Source organism: Trichomycterus rosablanca, chromosome 5, assembly GCF_030014385.1.
Source record: "Trichomycterus rosablanca isolate fTriRos1 chromosome 5, fTriRos1.hap1, whole genome shotgun sequence".
Classification (NCBI taxonomy): domain Eukaryota; kingdom Metazoa; phylum Chordata; class Actinopteri; order Siluriformes; family Trichomycteridae; genus Trichomycterus; species Trichomycterus rosablanca.
The window spans coordinates 40,866,497-40,890,151 of record NC_085992.1 but is presented as its reverse complement, the minus strand read 5'-3'; the positions used below and the strand labels follow the sequence as shown (position 1 = coordinate 40,890,151).

General features: G+C 39.5%; 1 protein-coding gene across 1 annotated transcript in view; it reads left to right on the top strand.

Moving 5' to 3' along the window:
- Positions 1-7,814: 7,814 nt before the first annotated feature.
- Positions 7,815-23,655, top strand: part of ercc6 (excision repair cross-complementation group 6) — a 30,560-nt gene continuing 14,719 nt past the window's right edge. Inside the window, exons 1-9 of the mRNA XM_062996170.1 lie at positions 7,815-7,878; positions 8,370-8,812; positions 11,147-11,267; positions 11,430-11,538; positions 12,678-13,365; positions 16,692-16,823; positions 18,273-18,431; positions 20,443-20,578; positions 22,016-22,186. Coding sequence (XP_062852240.1) covers positions 8,403-8,812; positions 11,147-11,267; positions 11,430-11,538; positions 12,678-13,365; positions 16,692-16,823; positions 18,273-18,431; positions 20,443-20,578; positions 22,016-22,186 — 1,926 coding nt within the window. The 5' untranslated portion in view covers positions 7,815-7,878; positions 8,370-8,402. The remainder of the gene's footprint in view (positions 7,879-8,369; positions 8,813-11,146; positions 11,268-11,429; positions 11,539-12,677; positions 13,366-16,691; positions 16,824-18,272; positions 18,432-20,442; positions 20,579-22,015; positions 22,187-23,655) is intronic.

The following is a 23,655-nucleotide window of genomic DNA, read 5'->3' as shown; positions in this document are numbered from 1 at the left end:
TAACTTCGCATTAACATATTTCACAGTTCACAAAAACAGCAATGTTATTTGCAAAATTTGGTAAAATGACTTCTATCAAAAAATGTTAATAAATCTTTTTTGGTAGCTTTTTGACACATCCATTATGAGATGGCTGTTAAATGTTGTTATTCTTCCCTTCATTAAATTAAATATTCGTCTATCAATTACAACCCCCATCAATTACAACCTTGGGTTTTATTTCATTGCAGACTGTATGAACCCAAAATATTTCATGTTTTGTCTGGTCAACTTCATTTCATTTGTTAATATAGATCCATTCTCCTGATGTCAACAGATGGTTGTAATCATGATTTGGTATAAAAGCCGTATTCACAAAAGATGCTCCTCAAAGACTCAAAATCCTTGAGCTTAACCACACTGAACACCTTGGATGAGCTGGAACACTGATTGTGAGCTGGACCTTCTCATCCAACATTAACGCCTGACTTTACATATACTCTTTTGATTAAATGAGCACAAATTCCCAGAGATACAGATATACTGTACTTGTCTCTTAACAGGCAAGCACTTGATTCTAAGTTAAAAAAAAGAACTAATTACTTGCTGTCGTGTTTGAGTGAATCATTTCTGACTGCCTGGTACCACAACAGAAAACATAACCTTTCCCTGATCTGTGGCACTTAGCATGGAGCCTGCACAGACTTGCAATAACTAGCATTTTAACTCGCATGAGTGTTTCCCTCTTATATCAAGGACACACTTTACTGAAGGAAATGTAAATACAACATGTGGCCAAAATGAAAGCATTATCTACAGTAGTGTTCTTACTCATCAAGAATGACTCACCGGGGCCGCTCAGGTGGCGCAGCGCTAAAGTACGCTAGCTCACCAGAGTTGGGGTTTCTTACATCGTATCGAACCTCAGCTCTGCCTTTCTGACTGGGCTGGGTGGCAGTATGAACAACGATTGGCTGTTGTTCTTAGGGGTTAGAAAGTCGGATCACAGGTCCTCATAACTGGTGCGACTGCGGCCCCTGCTGGCTGACTGATGGCGCCTGCACAGGGCTGAGGAATAATGCTGAGGGGGGTGTGGCCCTCCGTGCACAGTGCCCGTCAAGTGTATGAACTCGACTCATGCAGGTGAAAAATGCACTATCTGTACTGACTGTGCGTACCGGAGGGGGCGTATGTCAGTTAAGAGGCGTCCTCAGTTAGCGGTGAAGGGTCGAATCAGTATAGGGGAAAAAGAGGGGCAAAAAAATTTTTTTTTTTTAAATGACTCATCAAGGTCAAGTCAAGTCAACTTTATTTATATAGCGCTTTTTACAATATACATTGTCTCAAAGCAACTTTACAAAATCCAGGACCAACAGATACAAAAACCCCTGTTGAGCAAGCCGAGGGCGACTGTGGCAAGGAAAAACTCCCTGAAAATTACAGGAAGAAACCTTGAGAGGAACCAGACTCAGCAGGGCCCATCCTTCTTGGGTGGCCTGGAGGATACTTTAAATAAATACACGATTTACACAAATCATACAAACACAGAATTAAATGATCTAAAAGTCATAACTGGTAATAAATAGATAAATAAACAATTAAATAATAATAGAGTTGTTATCCGCTCTAGTCTTCAATAAAGTCTGTAGTGATTTCTTGTCGTTGCAATTACTCCAGACCCGTCACATCTGACAGGAGCAGCATCGTTGTCCCGGCAGTCTCGACTTTAATCCTTAACCTCGGCGGGTAAACAGGTTTCCATCAGAATGCCCTCGGGGTAAAACAACAGAGAATGTAGTTAATAATGTACAATGCTAGTTGACAAACAGTTTTACAGAGTTTTAGACTCCGGCAGCCCTAATTATTACAGCATAACTAAAAGGGAGAGCAAGCAGGTAACAAGGTCATGAAGGCTTTCACAGGACATCAGCGCCCATCTCCCCACCGTCACCAAACCTGAGTGATCGGACAAGAGAGGCAGGACGACAGCAACCCAACATCCCTGATCACCATCAAGGGACTTTATTCTTCCACAAAGTGAACATAAAGATGATGAACTCTAAAAACACTGTGATGCTTTACACTTAATATAACATTTGTTAGAAATTATTTTATTTATACTAGTCTAGTCTGTTTCAAGAACTCTAATGAACTCACTTATCCTCTGGGCTAGTGGTTCTCAACCAGGGAGCCAAGGCCCCCTAGAGGCCCTCAGTGAGCCTAGAGGGGGTTTCCAGTTGCATTTAACTGAGAAGAATAAAAAAGTATCACACGTGATAGGGCTTGGAAAATCAATAGGCTACTGGTATATGTGAGATTTCTTGTGATGTCATATGCTGCCGATAGCCTATGTTGGGTCTTGGAGAATGGACACACATTTTTTTTGGTCTGTCGGTCCTGGATTCTGTAAAGTTGCTTTGAGACAATGTTAATTGTTAAAAGTGCTACACAAATAAATTTGACTTGACTTGACACATATTTGATTTGCCCACCACAAAAATGCAAAGGTCAATGGAAAGTGACTACAAAAGATTCAGATTCAGTTTTTAATGCAGATCACAATACCTTTTGTCATCATTGCTAAAAGCATAAGAATAAAATTATAACCCATGTCAAAGGTCCCAGAAATTATTTTAAACACAAGGGGGTCTAAGAGAAAAACCTCTGCTCTAGGCCACCAAAACAGGATGTGTCCTGTTAAGTTTGATTCCTCTCAGGGTTCCTTTCTTGCACTTTTAAGGGAGTTTTTTGCCACTGTTGCCCTCAGCTTGGTCATCAGGGTTTTTTGGTCCTGGTATTATTGCTGTAAGTCAATGTGAGTTGTAAAAAGTGCTAAACATATACAGTAAATCTGACTTGACTTATAATTGCTTTTTTGGTCTAAAACGTGTAAGTTTTGATTTATCTCTCCATAAAACAATGTCCCAAAATATTAGGGGGGTTATTCAAATGTTATAAAAAAGGTATAAAATTAAAGCTGGAACTACACAGGAAACATGTAGAGTACTTAAAACAGCTGTAGCCTTTGTAGTTCTCATTATCAAGATGTAGACAAAAACACCTAACAAACAAAAAACACTTAACATCTGTTCAGAGGCACTGTTAGGGATTTGGGGCCCCATGAAAAGACATCACATTGGGCCCCACCACCCCAGGCTACACGAACTCATGCATGCAACATTGTGGATACCGAGGAGTTCACTGTTTGATGCGAGACTGGTATTCTCTGTAAGAAAAAGGCCAGATTACACAGTTTAAATGTCAATGTTAATTAATGTATCTAGAATTAAGTATAAAATTAATAAATAAACAAAATTAAGCTGAATAACAGCAGCTAGCTATGGTCCCAGCAAGCACAAATTCCATGATTTTACACCTGCTGGGATCTACTCATAACCTAGCCTAAACTTTGATAACAAAAAAATTATTCTAGTTTTTGAACACCTCAGTTAATCATCAAAAGTATGTTTCAGCAAAAAACTGGAATAAATAGCATAGCATTCATATCTTAAACTCTTCAAAGTAAGTTGTCAAAAACAAATATATTTTAACAAGGATACATCAGCCTTATATCTAAATATAATTCGGGTTATTTTTATAATATATATATATATATATATATATATATATATATATATATATATATATATATATATATATATATATATATATACAGTATATATATATATATATATATATATACAGTGTATCACAAAAGTGAGTACACCCCTCACATTTCTGCAAATATTTTATTATATCTTTTCATGGGACAACACTATAGAAATAAAACTTGGATCTAACTTAGAGTAGTCAGTGTACAACTTGTATAGCAGTGTAGATTTACTGTCTTCTGAAAATATCTCAACACACAGCCATTAATGTCTAAATGGCTGGCAACATAAGTGAGTACACCCCACAGTGAACATGTCCAAATTGTGCCCAAAGTGTCAATATTTTGTGTGACCACCATTATTATCCAGCACTGCCTTAACCCTCCTGGGCATGGAATTCACCAGAGCTGCACAGGTTGCTACTGGAATCCTCTTCCACTCCTCCATGATGACATCACGGAGCTGGTGGATGTTAGACACCTTGAACTCCTCCACCTTCCACTTGAGGATGCGCCACAGGTGCTCAATTGGGTTTAGTCCATCACCTTTACCTTCAGCTTCCTCAGCAAGGCAGTTGTCATCTTGGAGGTTGTGTTTGGGGTCGTTATCCTGTTGGAAAACTGCCATGAGGCCCAGTTTTCGAAGGGAGGGGATCATGCTCTGTTTCAGAATGTCACAGTACATGTTGGAATTCATGTTTCCCTCAATGAACTGCAGCTCCCCAGTGCCAGCAACACTCATGCAGCCCAAGACCATGATGCTACCACCACCATGCTTGACTGTAGGCAAGATACAGTGGTCTTGGTACTTCTCAGCAGGGCGCCGCCACACATGCTGGACACCATCTGAGCCAAACAAGTTTTTCTTGGTCTCGTCAGACCACAGGGCATTCCAGTAATCCATGTTCTTGGACTGCTTGTCTTCAGCAAACTGTTTGCGGGCTTTCTTGTGCGTCAGCTTCCTTCTGGGATGACGACCATGCAGACCGAGTTGATGCAGTGTGCGGCGTATGGTCTGAGCACTGACAGGCTGACCTCCCACGTCTTCAACCTCTGCAGCAATGCTGGCAGCACTCATGTGTCTATTTTTTAAAGCCAACCTCTGGATATGACACCGAACACGTGGACTCAACTTCTTTGGTCGACCCTGGCGAAGCCTGTTCCGAGTGGAACCTGTCCTGGAAAACCGCTGTATGACCTTGGCCACCAGGCTGTAGCTCAGTTTCAGGGTGTTAGCAATCTTCTTACAGCCCAGGCCATCTTTGTGGAGAGCAACAATTCTATTTCTCACATCCTCAGAGAGTTCTTTGCCATGAGGTGCCATGTTGAATATCCAGTGGCCAGTATGAGAGAATTGTACCCAAAACACCAAATTTAACAGCCCTGCTCCCCATTTACACCTGTGACCTTGACACATGACACCAGGGAGGGACAACGACACATTTGGGCACAATTTGGACATGTTCACTGTGGGGTGTACTCACTTATGTTGCCAGCTATTTAGACATTAATGGCTGTGTGTTGAGTTATTTTCAGAAGACAGTAAATCTACACTGCTATACGAGCTGTACACTGACTACTCTAAGTTATATCCAAGTTTCATGTCTATAGTGTTGTCCCATGAAAAGATATAATGAAATATTTGCAGAAATGTGAGGGGTGTAATCACTTTTGTGATACACTGTATATATATATATATATATATATATATATATATATATATACTGTATATATACACACACACACTGATCAGCCATAACATGGTGGATAATTCTCAGCACTGCAGTGACACTGACATGGTGGTGGTGTGTTAGTGTGTGTTGTGCTGGTATGAGTGGATTAGACACAATAATGCTGATGGAGTTTTTAAACACCTCACTGTCACTGCTGGACTGAGAATAGTCCACCAACCTAAAATATCCAGCCAACAGCGCCCCATAGGCAGCAACCTGTGATCACTGATGAAGGTCTAGACGATGACCAACTCAAACAGCAGCAATAGATGAGCGATTGTCTCTGACTTTACATCTACAAGGTGGACCAACTAGGTAGGCGTGTCTAATAGAGTGGCCAGTGAGTGGACACGGTATTTAAAAACTCCAGCAGCGCTGCTGTGTCTGATCCACTCATACCAGCACAACACACACTAACACACCACCACCATGTCATTGTCACTGCAGTGCTGAGAATGATCCACCACCTAAATAATACCTGCTCTGTGGGGGTCCAGACCACTGAAGAACAGGGTGAAAGCAGGTTAAAAAAAAGTATGTATGTATGACAGGGAGTGTAGAAACAAGGAGGTGGTTTTAATGTTATGGCTGATCAGTGTATATATATATATATATATATATATATATATATTAAGCTAGTTAATGCAGTTTTAAACTCTTTTTTTAGTGCTGTTCTTCAAAAAATGACATTTATATACCCTTAGAGAGTCACAAAATAATTAATCAATAAATTACCCCACTGTGGAGGAATCCTAGCTCCTATGTGACTTCTCTGTAGGGGTTAAAAATACAAAGAGGGAAAAGAGACAGCAGTTTAATTGATAACACCACTGGAGAACCTACTTTTAAAGACAAGCTAGGCCTACGTTCACACACTATAAAGGACCAACTAAACGTACCCCAGTTTTTAAAAATGTAATTTTTTACCCATCAAATGATAATAAAAATATTTTTAAAAAACTGTGACAGACATAGGACAGCGTTTTTGTATCCGTCTTCATTTCTTTGTGGTAGAGGCAGAAACTATAGAAAACTAAATCATTTTAATAAATCTTGATATGTGTAGCAGTATAAATTATCTTGATGGAGAAAAGGTAGACACGCACAGTGACAGAAATCACAAAACCTAGAATTCACAAAGAGTATCTAACATGAGGGCTGGCAGAGGCAGGTTTGTTTTGGTGATAGTCCAGTGTGGATATTGATATGTTTTCTATTGATATAATTTGTTCAATATAATTTTATATTTTGACAAAATCTGGACAAAAGTACAGAGGTTTCCTTCTGACTCACAGTGGAATCTCTGTACCTTTGCCCATAACTTCTTGCAAATGTTGCAATTTTTAAAATTATTTTACATGAATATTGTAACTTACAATTGCAAATACAGATAATCAGTGTTTAATTTGGTTATTAATTAATGTTTTATTGTTCACAGTTAAATGAAAATTATTAATTCACAAAGTATTGTTACTACACGTTTCACAATCTATATATATATATATATATATATATATATATATATATATATATATATATATATATATATATATATATATATACAAAAAACATAATAAAACATAGTAAAACATAATAAAATGACATAATAAGCAAGTATAACGTTGTGTAACGTTATATTAGTTACACAATACATCACTTTAATTTTGAAAGGCAGAAAAGCGCTGTTTATCGGTCTGATGTGCCCCAGCTTTAATCGATGAATCTGCAGCTGTATACTGCTGCCATCTAGTGGATAAAAATAAAGCATGTGATGAAGAAGAATTAAATAAAACAGTGCTATAACAAATGAATTGTATTTTGTTAATTAATATTGTTTATGTTGTACACTGAGGTGATGGCTAGATGGTGGAAGGGTACATTTACTGTCTACGTTTATTTACCTGTTATAGAGCTTGAACTTTTATTTTGAATATTTTTTAGCGACTAATTGTAGATGATGGTGCTGGTCAATCGACTCTTTGTTCAGTGAGCCACATGATTTGCCTTAGCTTACGAAACAACACAGATAAACTACTGCTATAATGTGAATTGTATTGTAATATATACTACAAAAATTCTGTTCATAAGCTATTCATCACTCTGTGGATCTTTTTCATTTCAACAGGATTTAATTGTGTGCACTAATGTACTGACTCATGTATCGATTAACTTATGTAGTTAGTTTTTGCATCAAAAAATGTTCTAATAGAAAGATTGTGGATCTTTGATTTGTCCAATTACATTATTTAGTTGTTTTAGTGCAGAAAATTGATTTGATATATTTTCAATTGTTAATGCACATTCGATTTTAAACAAGTGATAGAAGGATTCAAATGCGAGTCGACTCCCAACGTTCACGTAAAAGAACCGACTTAAGGAGTCGACTCGTTAACCGAATGTTTGTGTAATGTGGTGCTATTTCTTCCTTCACTGCCCTACGTGTTTAGTTGTGTAACTAGCATATGTGCTATGAGTAGTACACTTATGGACGAAGCGAATTCAAATGACTGTCCTTTAAAATAATAAAGTATTGAATCGATTCTGACCGTTTTCAAGGTTTGTTGTTGTTGTTTTTCTTTTGTAATGACATTTTACCGCTGAGTAAATGTAGATTTTGCGTGTATATAACGTATAAAACGTTAGCATTTCAGCTAACAATAACAATTAGCCAGATAGCTAACAATAGGACATTTAAATAGTTTGAAATAACACAAGACATTTAAGTTAGCCATATGAAGTGAAATATTTTGTATTTTACACCTAACAAACATTTATAGTCATGTAGTTAAACGCTATGTACATTTGGGATGTATCCCAAATCACATTAAAATACTAACTAGTATGTCAACATATTGGTATTATTAGTGGTGTACTTATTGAGAATGTTATTTAAAGCAGCAGTTTACGTTTGGGAAGTTTAGCCCTCGATAAATAATTTAAATAGTATACTTTAAGAGATAGTATGTCAGGGAATCATGTCTACTGTGTTGAAATATGTAATTTTTAACAGGGTTTAATATTTGAATCACTGCATCTTCTGATGGCAGCAGTCCCATTTACAGCCATCACACAGCTGTGAAATGAAAATAGACGAGAACCGGGACCAAGACCATTCAGCACTGTCCAGTCCAGTAAGCATCCTTACACCAGGAGGAAAAGAAGACAATGGATCTAACTGGGCAACAAATGGCTTCTCTATCCCAGAGAGTAGTCAGGAAGAACCAGCTGCAGCAGCCGATCCTGGTACCATTGGACCTGAAAGCTCCAGGAAATCTCAGGTCCTGCTCCATATCAACCGTCAGGAGATCCGAGCAGTGGCCCAAAACGACCAGGCAGCTGAACTCCAAGGTCTGGGAGTGGACGTCTACGATCAGGATGTGTTGGAGCAGGGAGTTCTTCAACAGGTGGACCGGGCCATCCAGGAGGCCAACCAGGCTACGGCAAAGGCTGATGCAGAGAAAGAATACCAGTCTGTGCTGGATGATGTCAGGTACAGATGCAAAGATCTGCTTTTCTTGTGATTATTGGTGTACAAAACCATTAGAGATTCAGCACTTTTTGGTGATTTCCCTGGTCTGTCACACGTACTAAACCTAGTAATTAACTGTTAGGTTGAATAAGGTGGGATATGAGCAGAGAGGTCATCGAAATTAGCTGGAATTGGGCCCTTTAGAACTGGTCACATGTTCTGAACTATGCAGTTAAAGGGGTTTAATGTACTTTTTTTTTACTACAAATGGCAATGCAGAATACTTTAGGACAAATACATTTAGGGCGGCACGGTGGCTTAGTGGGTAGCACTGTCGCCTCACAGCAAGAAGGTCCTGGGTTCGAACCCCAGGTGGGGCGGTCCGGGTCCTTTCTGTGTGGAGTTTGCATGTTCTCCCCGTGTCTGCGTGGGTTTACTCCGGGTGCTCCGGTTTCCTCCCACAGTTCAAAGACATGCAAGTGAGGTGAATTGAAGTTACTAAATTGTCCAATATAAACTTGTGAACTGATGAATCTTGTGTAATGAGTAACTACCGTTCCTGTCATGAATGTAACCAAAGTGTAAAAACATGACGTTAAAATGCTAATAAACAAACAAACAAATACGTTTATTATATGTGATTATAGTAGAAATGTCTTGGTCTTACTAAAATAATTCATACTTATGACTTTAAGACCATGTTCATACAACTACTGTTTACATTGCTCCATTTTTTTGTTATATAAGAAAGTGACAACAGTCTTTCACATTGTATGGTGGTCAGATAGTCACTCCTACAAGAACCACAGCAGACAACTAGTTCATTTTACACAATCTTAAGTCTGTGATGCAAATCACCAATCTTCAAGTCAAGTCAAATTTATTTATATAGCGCTTTTTACAATGAACATTGTAAACATTCTGTAAAAATTGTCTCAAAGCAACTTTACAGAATCCAGGACCAACAGACCAAAAACCCCTATTGAGCAAGCCGAGGGCGACAGTGGCAAGTGTAAACAGACTAGACTTTAGTTAACTCCAAGAATGTTGTGTAGAACAAACAAAATCAACACAGTTATTTATCATCAACACACTTTCTGTTTAAGTCACCGCTCTGCTCTTGTAGTTGCTTCACCCAGCTTTGTGGTCTGGGCAGTAGTAGCACAGTTTACATTTACATATTCAAAATTTGGCAGACGCTTCCGCAGTAAACATTTCCCCACTCTGGTTTAAACAGACGGCAGTCCACGGATACAAATCTGCTGAATCTCTGTTTTTTTGGATGTTAAGATGCTATAGAACGTTAGTAAGTGCATGTTATTGCTCAGCCTAAGTGCTTAGTAAAGAGGTGGGTCTTTAATCGTCTTTTGAAGACAGACAGAGACTGACAGGGGAAATTCATTCCACCAGTTGTTCCACCAAAATGTTCATGTACATTTGTAAACAAGTATTTAGACGAATTAGATTAATAGTTGTAATAATTTGTAATAATAAAAAAAAAAATATTGTAATAATTTAGCGTGACATGTTTGGACGCGATTTGTGATTGATCCCAAGAACATCATGCACACAGTGAAATAAGGAGGTTGGTGCATGATATGGGGTTGCTTCTCTGCAAACGCTTGCAAATGCATGAATGTAACCACAAACTGTAGTTCTTAATAAATTAAAAGAATAAATTATTGTTTAAACACTTCAATTACAACCTTCAATTAGAAGGCCACTCAGGTGGCGCAGCGGTAAAAGCACACACTGGAACCAGAGCTGGGATCTCGAATACATGGTATCACATCTGAGCTCTGCCTGCCGGCTAGGCTGAGCAGCCACATGAACAACGATTGGCCTGTTGTTCAGATAGGGGTGGGATATTAAAAATCTCTCATAACTAATGCAATTACGACCTCTGCTGGCTGATTGATGGCACAGAGATGGGAAAAGAGTGCTGTCAGGGTGTGTCTCTCCGTACACAGTACTGATCCGCATTGCACTCGTAAAAGATGTGACAAGGTGCATACGGCATGCTGCCCACGTGTCAGAGGGGGCGTGGGTTCGTTTTGTCCTCCTCAATCAGAGTGGGTGTCGCTTCTCTGCAAAAGGTTGCAAATGGCCAAATAACTTAGCCATTGGGAGTGTGTTGCTGATTTTCATAGGTACAAACTCAAGACAGTGTATACACTGAAAAGAATGTATGTTAAATATTCCCCCTCTTCATCAAAATTGAACACGTGGTTAAAATTGTTAATAACAATTATGTCAAATTGTGAGTTTTTGATGATATAATAATTGTGACAGGCCCCAAAACACTACGATTCTACTATATAGTAAATATTTATGTTTTATGTTGGATTTTCTTAGGTCATGCACAAGCGCTCTAAAACATATCAACAAGATATTAGAGCAACTCACTCCTCATGCTGCCTCCAGCAAGGACATCAGCCGGAAAATCGACTCTGTCAAAAGGCAAAAGGAAAACAAGGTAATTAAGCTTTTACCACTTTCCCGCAAACAGTATAATGTATAGTGTAATTCATAACACTATGACATTTTAGCTACGGTAATAACAAAACAATGTAATACATTTTGGAACTTTTGCTGTATTAGCATATTGGTAAGTTTGTAAATCTTTTATCACTTACAGGAGAAGCAGTTAAAAAAGATCCGAGCGAAGCAGAGGCGCTTACAGGCCATACTTGATGGAGAAGATATCGAGAAACTAGAGGCAGAGTTATTGACTGAGGATGACACAGGTGGGATTGAAATACAGCCTTCCACAGGAAGATGGCTTTAGTTAAGGTTTTAGCAGGGGAGCATTTAAGTACAGTAGTTAATTTCATATTGATCAGTGTAATCTATTGATCATTCCAGAGTGCACTATCAATCATTCACCCATGGAAAATAGTAATTTGTTTGGGTGCTCAGAATTTGGGGTGAGGCTGCAACAAAGTTATAGTTAATAGTAAGAGTATGTGCTTACGGGGCATTGCAGTAGGGAAGAAGGCGGAAACATGGCAAATCTGCTGCTGGTTCTAAGACATATAAATTGCGATAAGCACAAAAGTAATAATTTTTAGCATCTAATTCAGATTTTGATAATGTTGTAGCCAATTAATTTTTTCTGCTCTTATTATTGTTTCACCGGCGGCTCGGTGGGTAGCACTGTCGCCTCAAAGCAAGAAGGTCCTGGGTTCGATTCCGGATCCTTTCTGTGTGGAGTTTGCATGTTCTCCGGGTGTCTGTGTGGGTTTCCTCCGGGAGCTCCGGTTTCCTCCCACAGTCCAGAGACATGCAAGTGAGGTGAATTGGAGATACAAAATTGTCCATGACTGTGTTTGACATTAAACTTGTAAACTGATGAATCTTGTGTAACGAGTAACTGGGTGGCACGGTGGCTAAGTGGGTAGCACTGTCGCCTCACAGCAAAAAGGTCCTGGGTTCCATTTCCAGGTTGAGCAGTCCGAGTCCTTTCTGTGTGGAGTTTGCATGTTCTCCTCGTGTCTACGCGTGGGTTTCCTCCGGGAACTCCGGTTTCCTCCCACAGTCCAAAGACATGGAAGTGAGGTGAATTGGAGATACAAAATTGTCCATAACTGTGTTTGACATTAGACTTGTAAACTGATGAATCTTATGTAACCAGTAATTACCTGTCCTGTCATTAATGTACCCACAGTGTGTAAAACTTGACGTTAAAATCCTAACAAATAAATAAATGATTGTTTAAACAGTTCAATAAGAACTTCCACGTTGACAGTTTTGGAAATGACAGAATTACTTTTATGATATTATGTCTGCCCTACTTAAAATGAAAGCAGATATAAAAAAGCAGGCAAATCAGTAAGGGAACTGTGAATGTAATTTGTTCATTACCTGCACTTTGGCTGTATTTCAGAGGCAGGCCCGTCCACGCAGGGCAGCATGCTCATGCCTGCTCAAGAAACGGAGTGGGAAGAGCTCATCCGCACAGGCCACATGACACCTTTTGGTACACGCATCCCTCAGAAGCAGGAGAAAAAGGAGCCACGCAAGGTGATGCTCAGTGAGAACTCTGACTTTGACAAGTACCTTGCTGACCAGGCCATGATGGCAGACAGGAGGAAGAAGCCAATCATAAAGAAAAAGGAAAAGGTATCGAAGACTTCAGCAGTAAAGACCTCGAAGCACAGTACACCCTCTAAGCAGGAGAAAAAACTTCAGAAACGTATGCGAAAACTTCAGAGGACTGCTCTAAAGGCTCACCCTAAAGCCAGGCCTAAAGTGGAGAAAGAGTTTCCACGGACCAAGAAAAAGGGACATGGGGATGAGGGTTCAGACAGCGATGGCTCAGAGTACGTGCCTAGTGATGAACTTATGGACCCTGAGGAACCAGAGCGAGATGATGAGTTCTGGATGGATGAAGATAAAGAGTATGAACTAAAGCCTTATAAGAAAAAACAAATGAGCAAAACCAAGAAGTCAAAAAAGGAGGATGAGGATGATGAATACCTGCCTGGAAGTTCAGATGATGAGGAAACCGAAGGGAAAAAAATTAAGAAATATAAGGACGATGGTGATATTGAATACTACAGGAAAAGAATCAGGTAAGATTAACAGGAATGGTCTCTAATCAAAGCTTAGATAGGGATTTTCTCATCCCAGTAGGTGTTTAATGACCTAATATTACAATATTGCAGTCTTTAATCATATTAGAATGAATAAAACTTACCTAAATATGTAATACATACTATGTGTATAGATAGATAGATAGATAGATAGATAGATAGATAGATAGATAGATAGATAGATAGATAGATAGATAGATAGATAGATAGATAGATACTACAGTCAGTAATTGTAGAACTACAAATTGCTCCTATATGGTAAGTGGAGCTGATAAAATGGACAATGTGTGTAGAAACAAGGAGGTGGTTGTAATGTTATGGCTGATTGGTATATATATATATATATATATATATATATATATATATATATATATATATATATATATATATATATATATATTCTTTTTTTTTTTTTTTTTTTTTTCCTCTAGAGGGCAGGACTGGGTTTCCATTCACTTCGGACCATCACTGTTAAGTGATAAAATAAAAAATAAAATCAGAAAAAAAGATTAAAGTTATAAAAAAATTATATATATATGATGTATATAATATATATATTTTTCTGATTTTATTTTTGTTACCATACATTTGCTCTACTCTGGACCAGCTCACCACTTAACAGAGATGGTCCGAAGTGAATGGAAACCCAGTCCTGCCCTCTAGAGGAAAGAAAAAAAATAAAACGACAGTTTTAGATTTACATTTAAAGCAAATTAGATCTAAAGAGTTTTTTGAAACTTTAAATCATGACTTAAGTAAAAAAAAAAAAAGGGGGGGAAATGTATAAGTAAGTAATCTATAAATAAACTCCCACAATTTATTGGACAGATATCCACATACTCAAGATATAAAATGTGTATTAAGATAAGATGCCTTTATTGTCATTGCACAGTGTACAACGAAATTGAGCAGCAATCCAACGGCGCTTACACATACAATCAGTAAACATAAGAACAAGAAGTATATACATATACACAATGCCTAAAAAATCTTAAATATAAAGAATAAATACTGAAACTATAATTATAAAAAAGACAATAGACAATGGTTGAAAAACCACTGTGAGGTAGCAGTGGGGTAATGCACATGCCCTGAGTAGCTAAGAAGATATTGCACTGAATATATTGCACACTTTAGAAATGATAGTGCAGTCATAATAAGTATAAATATGGACTGAGTAGAATGGAACATTGTGCTGTGTTTTTAAAGAAGTCCAGTTACCTGTGTTGTGATTGTTCAGCTCACTTGTGTAGTCAGTTGTCAGTGTGTAGTTTGGAAGTGTTCAGTTCCCATATGGCCCTGGGGTAAAAACTGTTTTTAGTCTGTTTGTTGTTTAAAGTCTTAAAAAATATTTTAGGTACTTTATCATATACAAGTCATGTTAAAACATGCTGCTGCAGATACAGCTACATGCCTGCTAGAAGCCCAAACTATGTTGCCAGTGGAAACAGGTGTGTGTGATGCGTTACCAGTGGAAACAGGTGTGTGTGATGCGTTACCAGTGGAAACAGGTGTGTGTAATGAATTACCAGTGAATACAGGTGTGTATAATGTGTTACAAGTGGAGACAGGTGTGTGTAGTGCGCTACCAGTGGAAACAGGTGTGTGTAGTGCGCTACCAGTGGAAACAGGAGTGTGATGTGTTAACAGTGGAAACAGGTGTGTGTAATGCGTTACCAGTGGAAACAGGTGTGTGTAGTGCGCTACCAGTGGATACAGGTGTGTGTAATGAATTACCAGTGGATACAGGTGTGTGTAATGAATTACCAGTGGATACAGGTGTGTGTAATGAATTACCAGTGGATACAGGTGTGTGTAATGAATTACCAGTGGATACAGGTGTGTGTGTAATGAATTACCAGTGGATACAGGTGTGTGTAATGAATTACCAGTGGATACAGGTGTGTGTAATGAATTACCAGTGGATACAGGTGTGTGTAATGAATCACCAGTGGATACAGGTGTGTGTAATGAATTACCAGTGGATACAGGTGTGTGTGTAATGAATCACCAGTGGATACAGGTGTGTGTAATGAATTACCAGTGGATACAGGTGTGTGTAATGAATTACCAGTAGATACAGGTGTGTGTAATGAATTACCAGTGGATACAGGTGTGTGTAATGAATTACCAGTGGATACAGGTGTGTGTAATGAATTACCAGTGGATACAGGTGTGTGTAATGAATCACCAGTGGATACAGGTGTGTGTAATGAATTACCAGTGGATACAGGTGTGTATAATGAATTACCAGTGGAAAGTGAATCACCTTAACGGACCAAAAAAGGTCAGGTTCAGGTTTACTGATCCAATAAAGTATTGGTCTTTACTGGCCCTAACATTGTTCTTTTGGTTCAGATTAGGGCATTCTGGGACATTTCATGGTAACTTTTCTTACACAAAATTGTTAAGTTAATGATTCACGTGACCATATTTGCCTATTATGAGTGCTGGAAGACATAATCCATTGAAGACTCTGGCTGTCATTTCTTGACTAAATTAATTCCATTCACAGTCCTCTCATTAGAATATGCATGTATTTGTTCCACAATATAAAACTACATGCTAATGTTAAAATAGGTTTTGTACAGTCTGTCAACATTAACAATGCATGATTTATACTAAGGAAATTGAGTTGGCATAGTCTCCCTTTTGCACACATTTGCAGAGTGATTTGGATGTGAATGCAGCCACACATTTTCGGAAGCCTCTGGTATTACAGTGTGGAGTGAAAAGGTAGTTTAAAAAAACATAATTAACTGAAGCAATGCTTAGTCTTGACTTAATTACAAGTGCAGTCTCGGAAGCCCCAGATAAAGGGAATGGATTGACAGGGCTAAAACCAAATGAAGATAGATTTTTCCCCCTTTTTTTCACACCTTTCTTGGGGAGCTCAAACTCCTAATTGTCTGTATCAATCTTAATTTGCTTCCATGATGACACTGCCACTAACTGCCGTATCCCTGCAGCCAAAAGTGGTTCAATTAAAGCTAGCCTGCAAGAATGATGGCGAGGGAGCTAACTAAGAAAGTGCTCATGTCTCTTGCTCTCTGTTTCTTGCTCTCTTTCTTTCTTTTAACCTGAGAAATTAAAACTAGAGGCCTGGGACCGTGATTGCCTGTCTATACACAGCTCCCAGAGGGGCCTAAATAAACAGTGGTTGCTGAGTCCAATTAAGAACACAAGTAGTACAATAGTTTGGGTCATGGCAGACTCATTTTGACTAATCAAAACCTAGATTGGACATTATGTCCAATCAAAACGAGAGCCATTGTCAGTAATGGTTTGGGCCTGTTCTCCTACAGGAATTGGAAGAGGCAGAGACTTCAAGAGAAAGAGCAGAAGAGACAAGCAGGGGAGGACGAGTCGGAAGACAGTGACGCCGAGTTTGATGAAGGATTTAAGATGCCAGGCTTTCTCTGGAAGAAACTTTTCAAGTAAGGAAACGATATGTTATGCTTATAATAAAGTATTTATAGAACTTACATTAATAATTTATTCTTTACATAGATCGATGACAAAAGGTTCCTTTTTTACTTAATATAACTGATATAACCCTTGATTCTACCATCCAAAAAACAAATACAGTAATTAAAATATTTATTTTAAAATTAATGCTTGGGTGGCAGAGCTGTAAACACGGTTGCCCACCAGTGCTGACATTTTGAGCTTGCAAGTTTGAATCTCAGCTCTGCTATTGACTGCCTACACGGACAATGATAGCTTGTTCGAGGAAGAAAGGGCCGGAAGGAGTTCTCATTCTCAAATGCTGAAACTATGACCTCTGCTGGGTGGTCCTGTGCGCCTGCACAAAGACAGTGGATAATAGAGATAGGTGCGTGGCTCTCCGTGTGCGATACAGATCTCAATACAAATCTAAATGGTGCAGGTGAAAAAAGCAGCCGGCTACTGCACATGTCGGAGGGGGCATGTGTCAATGGCCCTTCTAGGTCAGTAGTGGAGGTATGCCACAGTAAAGGCAAAATCTGATTGGGTAATTGGATATGAATAGATTGGGAAGAAAAATGGGGGGTAATGCATTAAATATCCTTTTTTAATGCAACAGTCTGCTCTTACTTTGTAAGAAAACATACTTAAAATGAAATGTCTCTATTGCTGTTTTAAGACAATTTTGATTTACCAACTTGAGTTTTTCATCCATTTTCATCGACCGCTTTATCCTGGTCTGGGTTGCGACAGGTCTGGTGTCACCAGGAAATACTGGTGGAGGGCAAGAATGGACACCAATCCATTGCAGGGCTTCAGCTATTCCCACCAGACATAGCCAATCTGTGTATAAGTTTGGCCGGCTACTAGCACACCTGAGATTCAAACCCAATTCTCTGGTGGTGGGATAGTGTATTTCACCACTGCCCTAACCGATCACCACTAGTGATTGGACCATATACATTTTTATTTAGATGCATTTTGAATATGAACACATAAAGGAGGTATTGTGGAATTTGTCATGCATTTATTCAGTCCTTTCAAAATAAAATAATGGACTTTGACCTCAAAAAGGTGTCAGGTCATTGGGCCAATGTGCTGACTACTTTTTTTTAATACCATCTGACATCAGCTTTTCATCGGCATGCTAAACATTTGTATTTAAATTATTTATTTATTCATGGGAATTATGTGAAAGCTCCAAGGGAAGCAGGATCTCTGCTGAATGGATTTACTGCTGTACATGTTTAGGGTTCTAGGCTTACAACAGGAAGCCACTCCATTGTGTCATGCTTTACAACACATCAATTGAGCAACACTTACAGGCCATTTATTTAGAATCAATAGAGATAATGGCCCTATGATTAATTGATCAGGTGTGGTGTTTGTGTTGTGCTGCTCTGGCTTTTTGTTCTACATGCCTGCTTTTTGTTGTCCAGGTATCAGCAGACAGGTGTCAGGTGGATGTGGGAACTGCACTGCCAGCAGGCAGGAGGCATTCTGGGAGATGAGATGGGCCTTGGCAAGACCATCCAAGTAATAGCCTTTCTGGCAGGCTTGAGCTACAGCAAGCTGAAGACGCGCGGCTCCAATTACAGGCAAGAGACCTCTCATGGCCAAAACTCTTTACTGTCCGTATGGTCTCACACACATACACTATATGGCCAAAAGTATGTGGACAAACCTAAAATCTATGATATACTTTAAACTTGGTGGCAACATTTAGGGGAAAACCCTTCTCTGTTTTAGTATGACTGGGCTTCCATGTACAAAGCCTACACAGAGCTCTGACCTCAACCTCATTGAAACATTGATATGAATTGGACCATTGATTGCAAGCTAGACTTTTGTCCAACATTAGTGTTTGATGTCAAAAATGCTCTTTTGACCAAATAGGCACAAATTCCCACAGACATACTCCAAAATTCTATAAAAAGCCATCCTTACCCAGAGGAGTGGAGGCTGTTATAGTGACTAAGGTGGGTGAGGATGCTCTTTTTTATAAATGCTCATGGTTTTGGAGTCGGATGTTTGTAAAGCTTATAGTGTGATGCTATATGTTATATAATGGACTTTTAATATAAGTTTTTTTACTTAATACTTATTTCTTCCTGCCATGTGTAGGAGATAATTACAGTCTTTTAATAAATAAGGTAACATTGCAAGTGTTTTTCAGAGATATGAAAAATGGTAGGTGGTGTGAGATCTGGTATGTATATTGGTCTGTAGTTCTAGATATTGATATGACTCAACGGCACAAAACAGACTAATAAATGAATTGTGTGTGGGGTGTGTAAGTGTGTGTGGGGGTAGATTGTTTGAATACATATATTTTGCTGTGGTGGGGGATCGGGCCATCAAAGTACTTAAAAGTCCATGGAAGGATGAACTATATAGGGGAAACACTGTTATTTAACCTTATATCCTTTTTCTTGTTTTATCTTCAAAGAAAATGCAGAAAAATGCTCAGAAACGCATTACCACGCCCACTCCCACCCCATCCCTCCAGACTGAAAGTCTTGATTGCAATGAATATTTCAGCAGCTGGATTGCTGGTGGAGAGAGGTTTGGCGTGAATTATTAAAGACGTTTCAATTATGATATCCCTCTAATTCTCTTAGTGGCGACATCGAAGGAAGAACAAGGACGTGAAACGAGAGAAGCTGTAGGGGAGGGGGAAGGGAGGGAAATTAAACATGAAACACATAATTAATTATGTTTAAGGCAGTGCCTTTTTGTTTTTCAGCGCTGTGTTTGCTCAGGGTGGGGGGCCCCCTTCCTGGTCAATACTACTATGTCTGGCGTCGCCCATCCGCAAATTGATTGTTTGCAAACTCAATTATGGCTCAATATCAATGGCTGCCACAGTCCGGAATATCCTATCATATGCTGTAATGCTCCTGGAGCCATTTAGTGCATTTTGTCGATTCATCTCCACTGGCGAACACGCAAAACAGAGCATTACATCGGCCTAGCTTAGCTCAGAGTTCATGACCTGCTCATTTAGTTTAAACATGCAGGTCCTCTCATCTGCAATCCTGTTCTGATCTCAGGATGAACTTCTTTCTTCCATTTTAATGGGACACAGGCTGAGCATCACAAAACCTACAGACTTGTTCCTGACATGTTCCTCACATGTCAAGGGTTTCTGCCTGGTGTTTGGGTTTCCCTAAGGTGTTTCAGATTCCCCCAAATTATGCCAGTGTGTCTATTGGTTACTCTAACTTGGCCTTAGATGTAAGTGAATGAATGTCCTGCGACAGATTGGCTCCACGTTCACTGTGTATTTCTGACTTGTGCCCAATATTTTCTGTTAGGCTTCAGACCAACTCTGACCCCTTTCAGATTAAGTGGATATTGAAGATATATGAATGTGACCCAGGTCCTGTGTTAAAGGGGGACTGAAATAATGCCTTTTTTTAATATATTCCCTGTTCATAGAAGTGATATGAAAAGTGATTATATAAAAATGTTGCTATGTTACTGTTATGGTTGATGTGACGTAAACTAGTAGCCTTCTGGATTTAGTAATCAGGGTTATTATCTGGTCCTCACTGTCTTTACTAAATCAGTGTGGTAATATTGTAAAATAATTGATCATTTGTACAGGTATGCTGGCTTGGGACCCACAGTCATTGTCTGCCCAGCCACAGTCATGCATCAATGGGTAAAGGAGTTCCATACCTGGTGGCCGCCGTTTCGTGTTGCTGTTCTCCATGATACTGGTTCTTTTACAAACAAAAAGGTGTGTATTTTTTACTAAACCCTTATAATGTACATGAGAAGTACAACATTGTCAGGAATTTAATGGATTTTGAAGAGCACCTGTGGTCGACAGTTTTAAAGGTCGAAAGTCTTATGTTATGGTTTTATTGTGCACAAAGTCTTGTCTTGTGATCTGTTATTTGTTTAATTCATTAACATAGCATGATTACAGGTGCTCAGGCAGTGCGTCGTTCTAACATGCTAGCCCATCACCACTGAGATTTATAGCTCTCACCAGCTGCCCCCCTACACAGGCATGATTGGCGATGTCTGAGAGTGGGTGGGCTAAGGGGATTCCTCAATGCTGCTACAGTTGAGGCCTCCGCTGGCTGGTCTATGGCACCTGCACAGAGACTGGAATTAATGGAGACCAGTGCGTGACTCGATAGTGCATACGCGATACTGACCCCTGTGTGAACCCATATTGTGCAGGTGTACAGAAGCAGTTGGCTACAGCACACATGTCAGAGGGGGAATGTTGTAAGCACAGCCCTTTTCATTGAGGGTAGGGGTCTGCAGCAGTGGAGGAGATCCAACTGGGTAAATGGATATGACTAGAAAGGTAGAAAAAAGGAAAAATGCAGAAATTGGATTAAAATCCTATAACACAATAAGCCAGTCATATAACAGTTAGCCTCTTGATGTCTATCCTGCTTGGATTTCGTACATTGCGATGGGCTTGACAGAAAATTGACAGCCTCATAATATTTCAAAATGTCAGTCTCCCAAGCAGAAGTAAGCTAGTAAAAAACAAACTTTCTCACACTAAGACCTTACATGACAACTAGATAGAGATTGAGCAGCGCAGCTTTGATCTGCCGTATTTATGCCAGCACAATATTTTTTCCTCCCGTAAGCAGATCCTAGTGTGGAGTAGATTTGGCTCCAAGGAAATGTTAAATTAATTAAAGCTAAGGTATCTGAAACTGCTATAGGGCTGCTGTGAAGTGTTTACTCCGAGTGCTCCTCTCTGCTCTCCCCCTCTGCCTGCCTGACACAGTGATTAATGGGGGCTGTTGCCTGGCAATCCATGCTTTGCCCTCTAGGAGGAGGATTGGTCTCAGGAGTTTTTCTTTAGAAGGGTTGGGGTTTTTTGTAGAAGGGGTGGGGGGTTAGTTGTGCTGCGTTTGTGCCTAATGACAGAGTTTTCATGCTCAGCCTAACACAGCCTCAGAACAGATGTACCTTATTAATTGGCTACAAACTGAAGAAGGGGAAAATCAAGAGGTTACATGGTAGCTGCGCATTTAATTGGAATTCACTTGAGGCTTTTGGTGTAAAGCATGGAGATGGACAGGACTTTTTATGAAAAAAAATAGAACCTAATGCAGGTGACTTGCACTGTTTCCCTAAGGTATTTGCAACTGTAGTTTTCTAAGCAGAGCCATTAACAGAAAGGTTTTGTCATGTTTTGCAGGAGAGACTTATCCCGGAGATTGTTGATTGCCATGGTATCCTCATCACATCATATTCATATGTGCGCATCATGCAGGATTACATTCAGAAATATGACTGGCATTACGTCATCCTAGATGAGGGCCACAAGATCAGGAACCCCAATGCTGGTGTCACTGTTGCATGCAAGCAGGTGACTTGGTCCTTACTTTTCTTTTCATGGGATTCAAGTCTCAGTTCTTGTTTGAAATCATCTTAGAATCAGATAGATAGATGGATGGAGGGAGGGAGGGAGGGAGGGAGGGAGGGAGGGAGGGAGGGAGGGAGGGAGGGAGGGAGGGAGGGAGGGAGGGAGGTAGGTAGGTAGGTAGGTAGGTCACTTTATTAATCCCATAGGGAAAGTCAGTTATTACAGCAGCTCAAGATACACTATATTGCCAAAAGTATTCGCTCGTCTGCCTTCACACGCAACCGCCAAACCCAGACTCGTCCATCGGATAGCCAGACAGAAAAGCGTGATTCGTCAATCCAGAGAACACGTCTCCACTGCTCTAGAGTCCAGTGGCGGCGTGCTTTACACCACTGCATCCAGCGCTTTGCATTGCGCTTGGTGATGTAAGGCTTGGATGCAGCTGCTTGACCATGGAAACCCATTCCATGAACCTCTCTACGCACTGTTCTTGAGCTAATCTGAAGGACACTTGAATTTGGAGGTCAGTAGCTATTGACTCTGCAGAAAGTTGGCGACCTCTGCGCACTATGCGCCTCAGCATCCGCTGACCCCGCTCTGTCATTTTACGTAGCCTACCACTTCGTGGCTGAGTTGCTGTCGTTTGCCAGTCGCTTCCACTTTGTTATAATACCACTTACAGTTGACTGTGGAATATTTAGTAGCGAGGAAATTCCATGACTGGACTTGTTGCACAGGTTGCATCCTATCACGGTACCACGTTGGAATTCACTGAGCTCCTGAGAGCTACCCATTCTTTTACCAATGTTTGCAGAAGCAGTCTGCATGCAGGTGCTTGGTTTTATACACCTGTGGCCATGGAAGAGATTGTAACACCTGAATTCAATGATTTGGGTGGGTGAGTGAATACTTTTGGCAATATAGTGTACATTAAAGCAAAAAGTATTAAAGTACAAAAGTATTAAGTACACAAGTAATGTTGTACAACACTATGTAATTAAATAAATAGAATAAAAATGTAGTATGTAATATAACAAAAAACTTTGTCATTGCAGTAAATATTGTCAGATGAGATGTAATATACGAAATTGTTGTACAATGTTCTTTGTAGTAAATATTAGCAGATGTGTAATGTAGGCTCCATAAACAGAGTGCTAGATCATGCTCCATGGGTCTATCCTGATAGTAGCTCAGTGTTCGATGATGTCCCGAACCAGTGAAGTGTTAAACAGTGGTACCTTGTAACTCAAAACTTACCTTAATTATTACTGCTCATATGTTCTCTCCACTACTGAAATTCCTCGCTCGTTGTTTTAGTACAGTAAGTCTATATAACAACACTGAAATACAATTGAAAACAGTTAAAAATCAATGAAGAAGCGTAAGGAAATAATAAAGAAGTAAAGGTAAAGTGCAGGTTTTATTATTATTGTATTTTTATTAGGGCTGTCGAAGTTAACGCGATAATAACG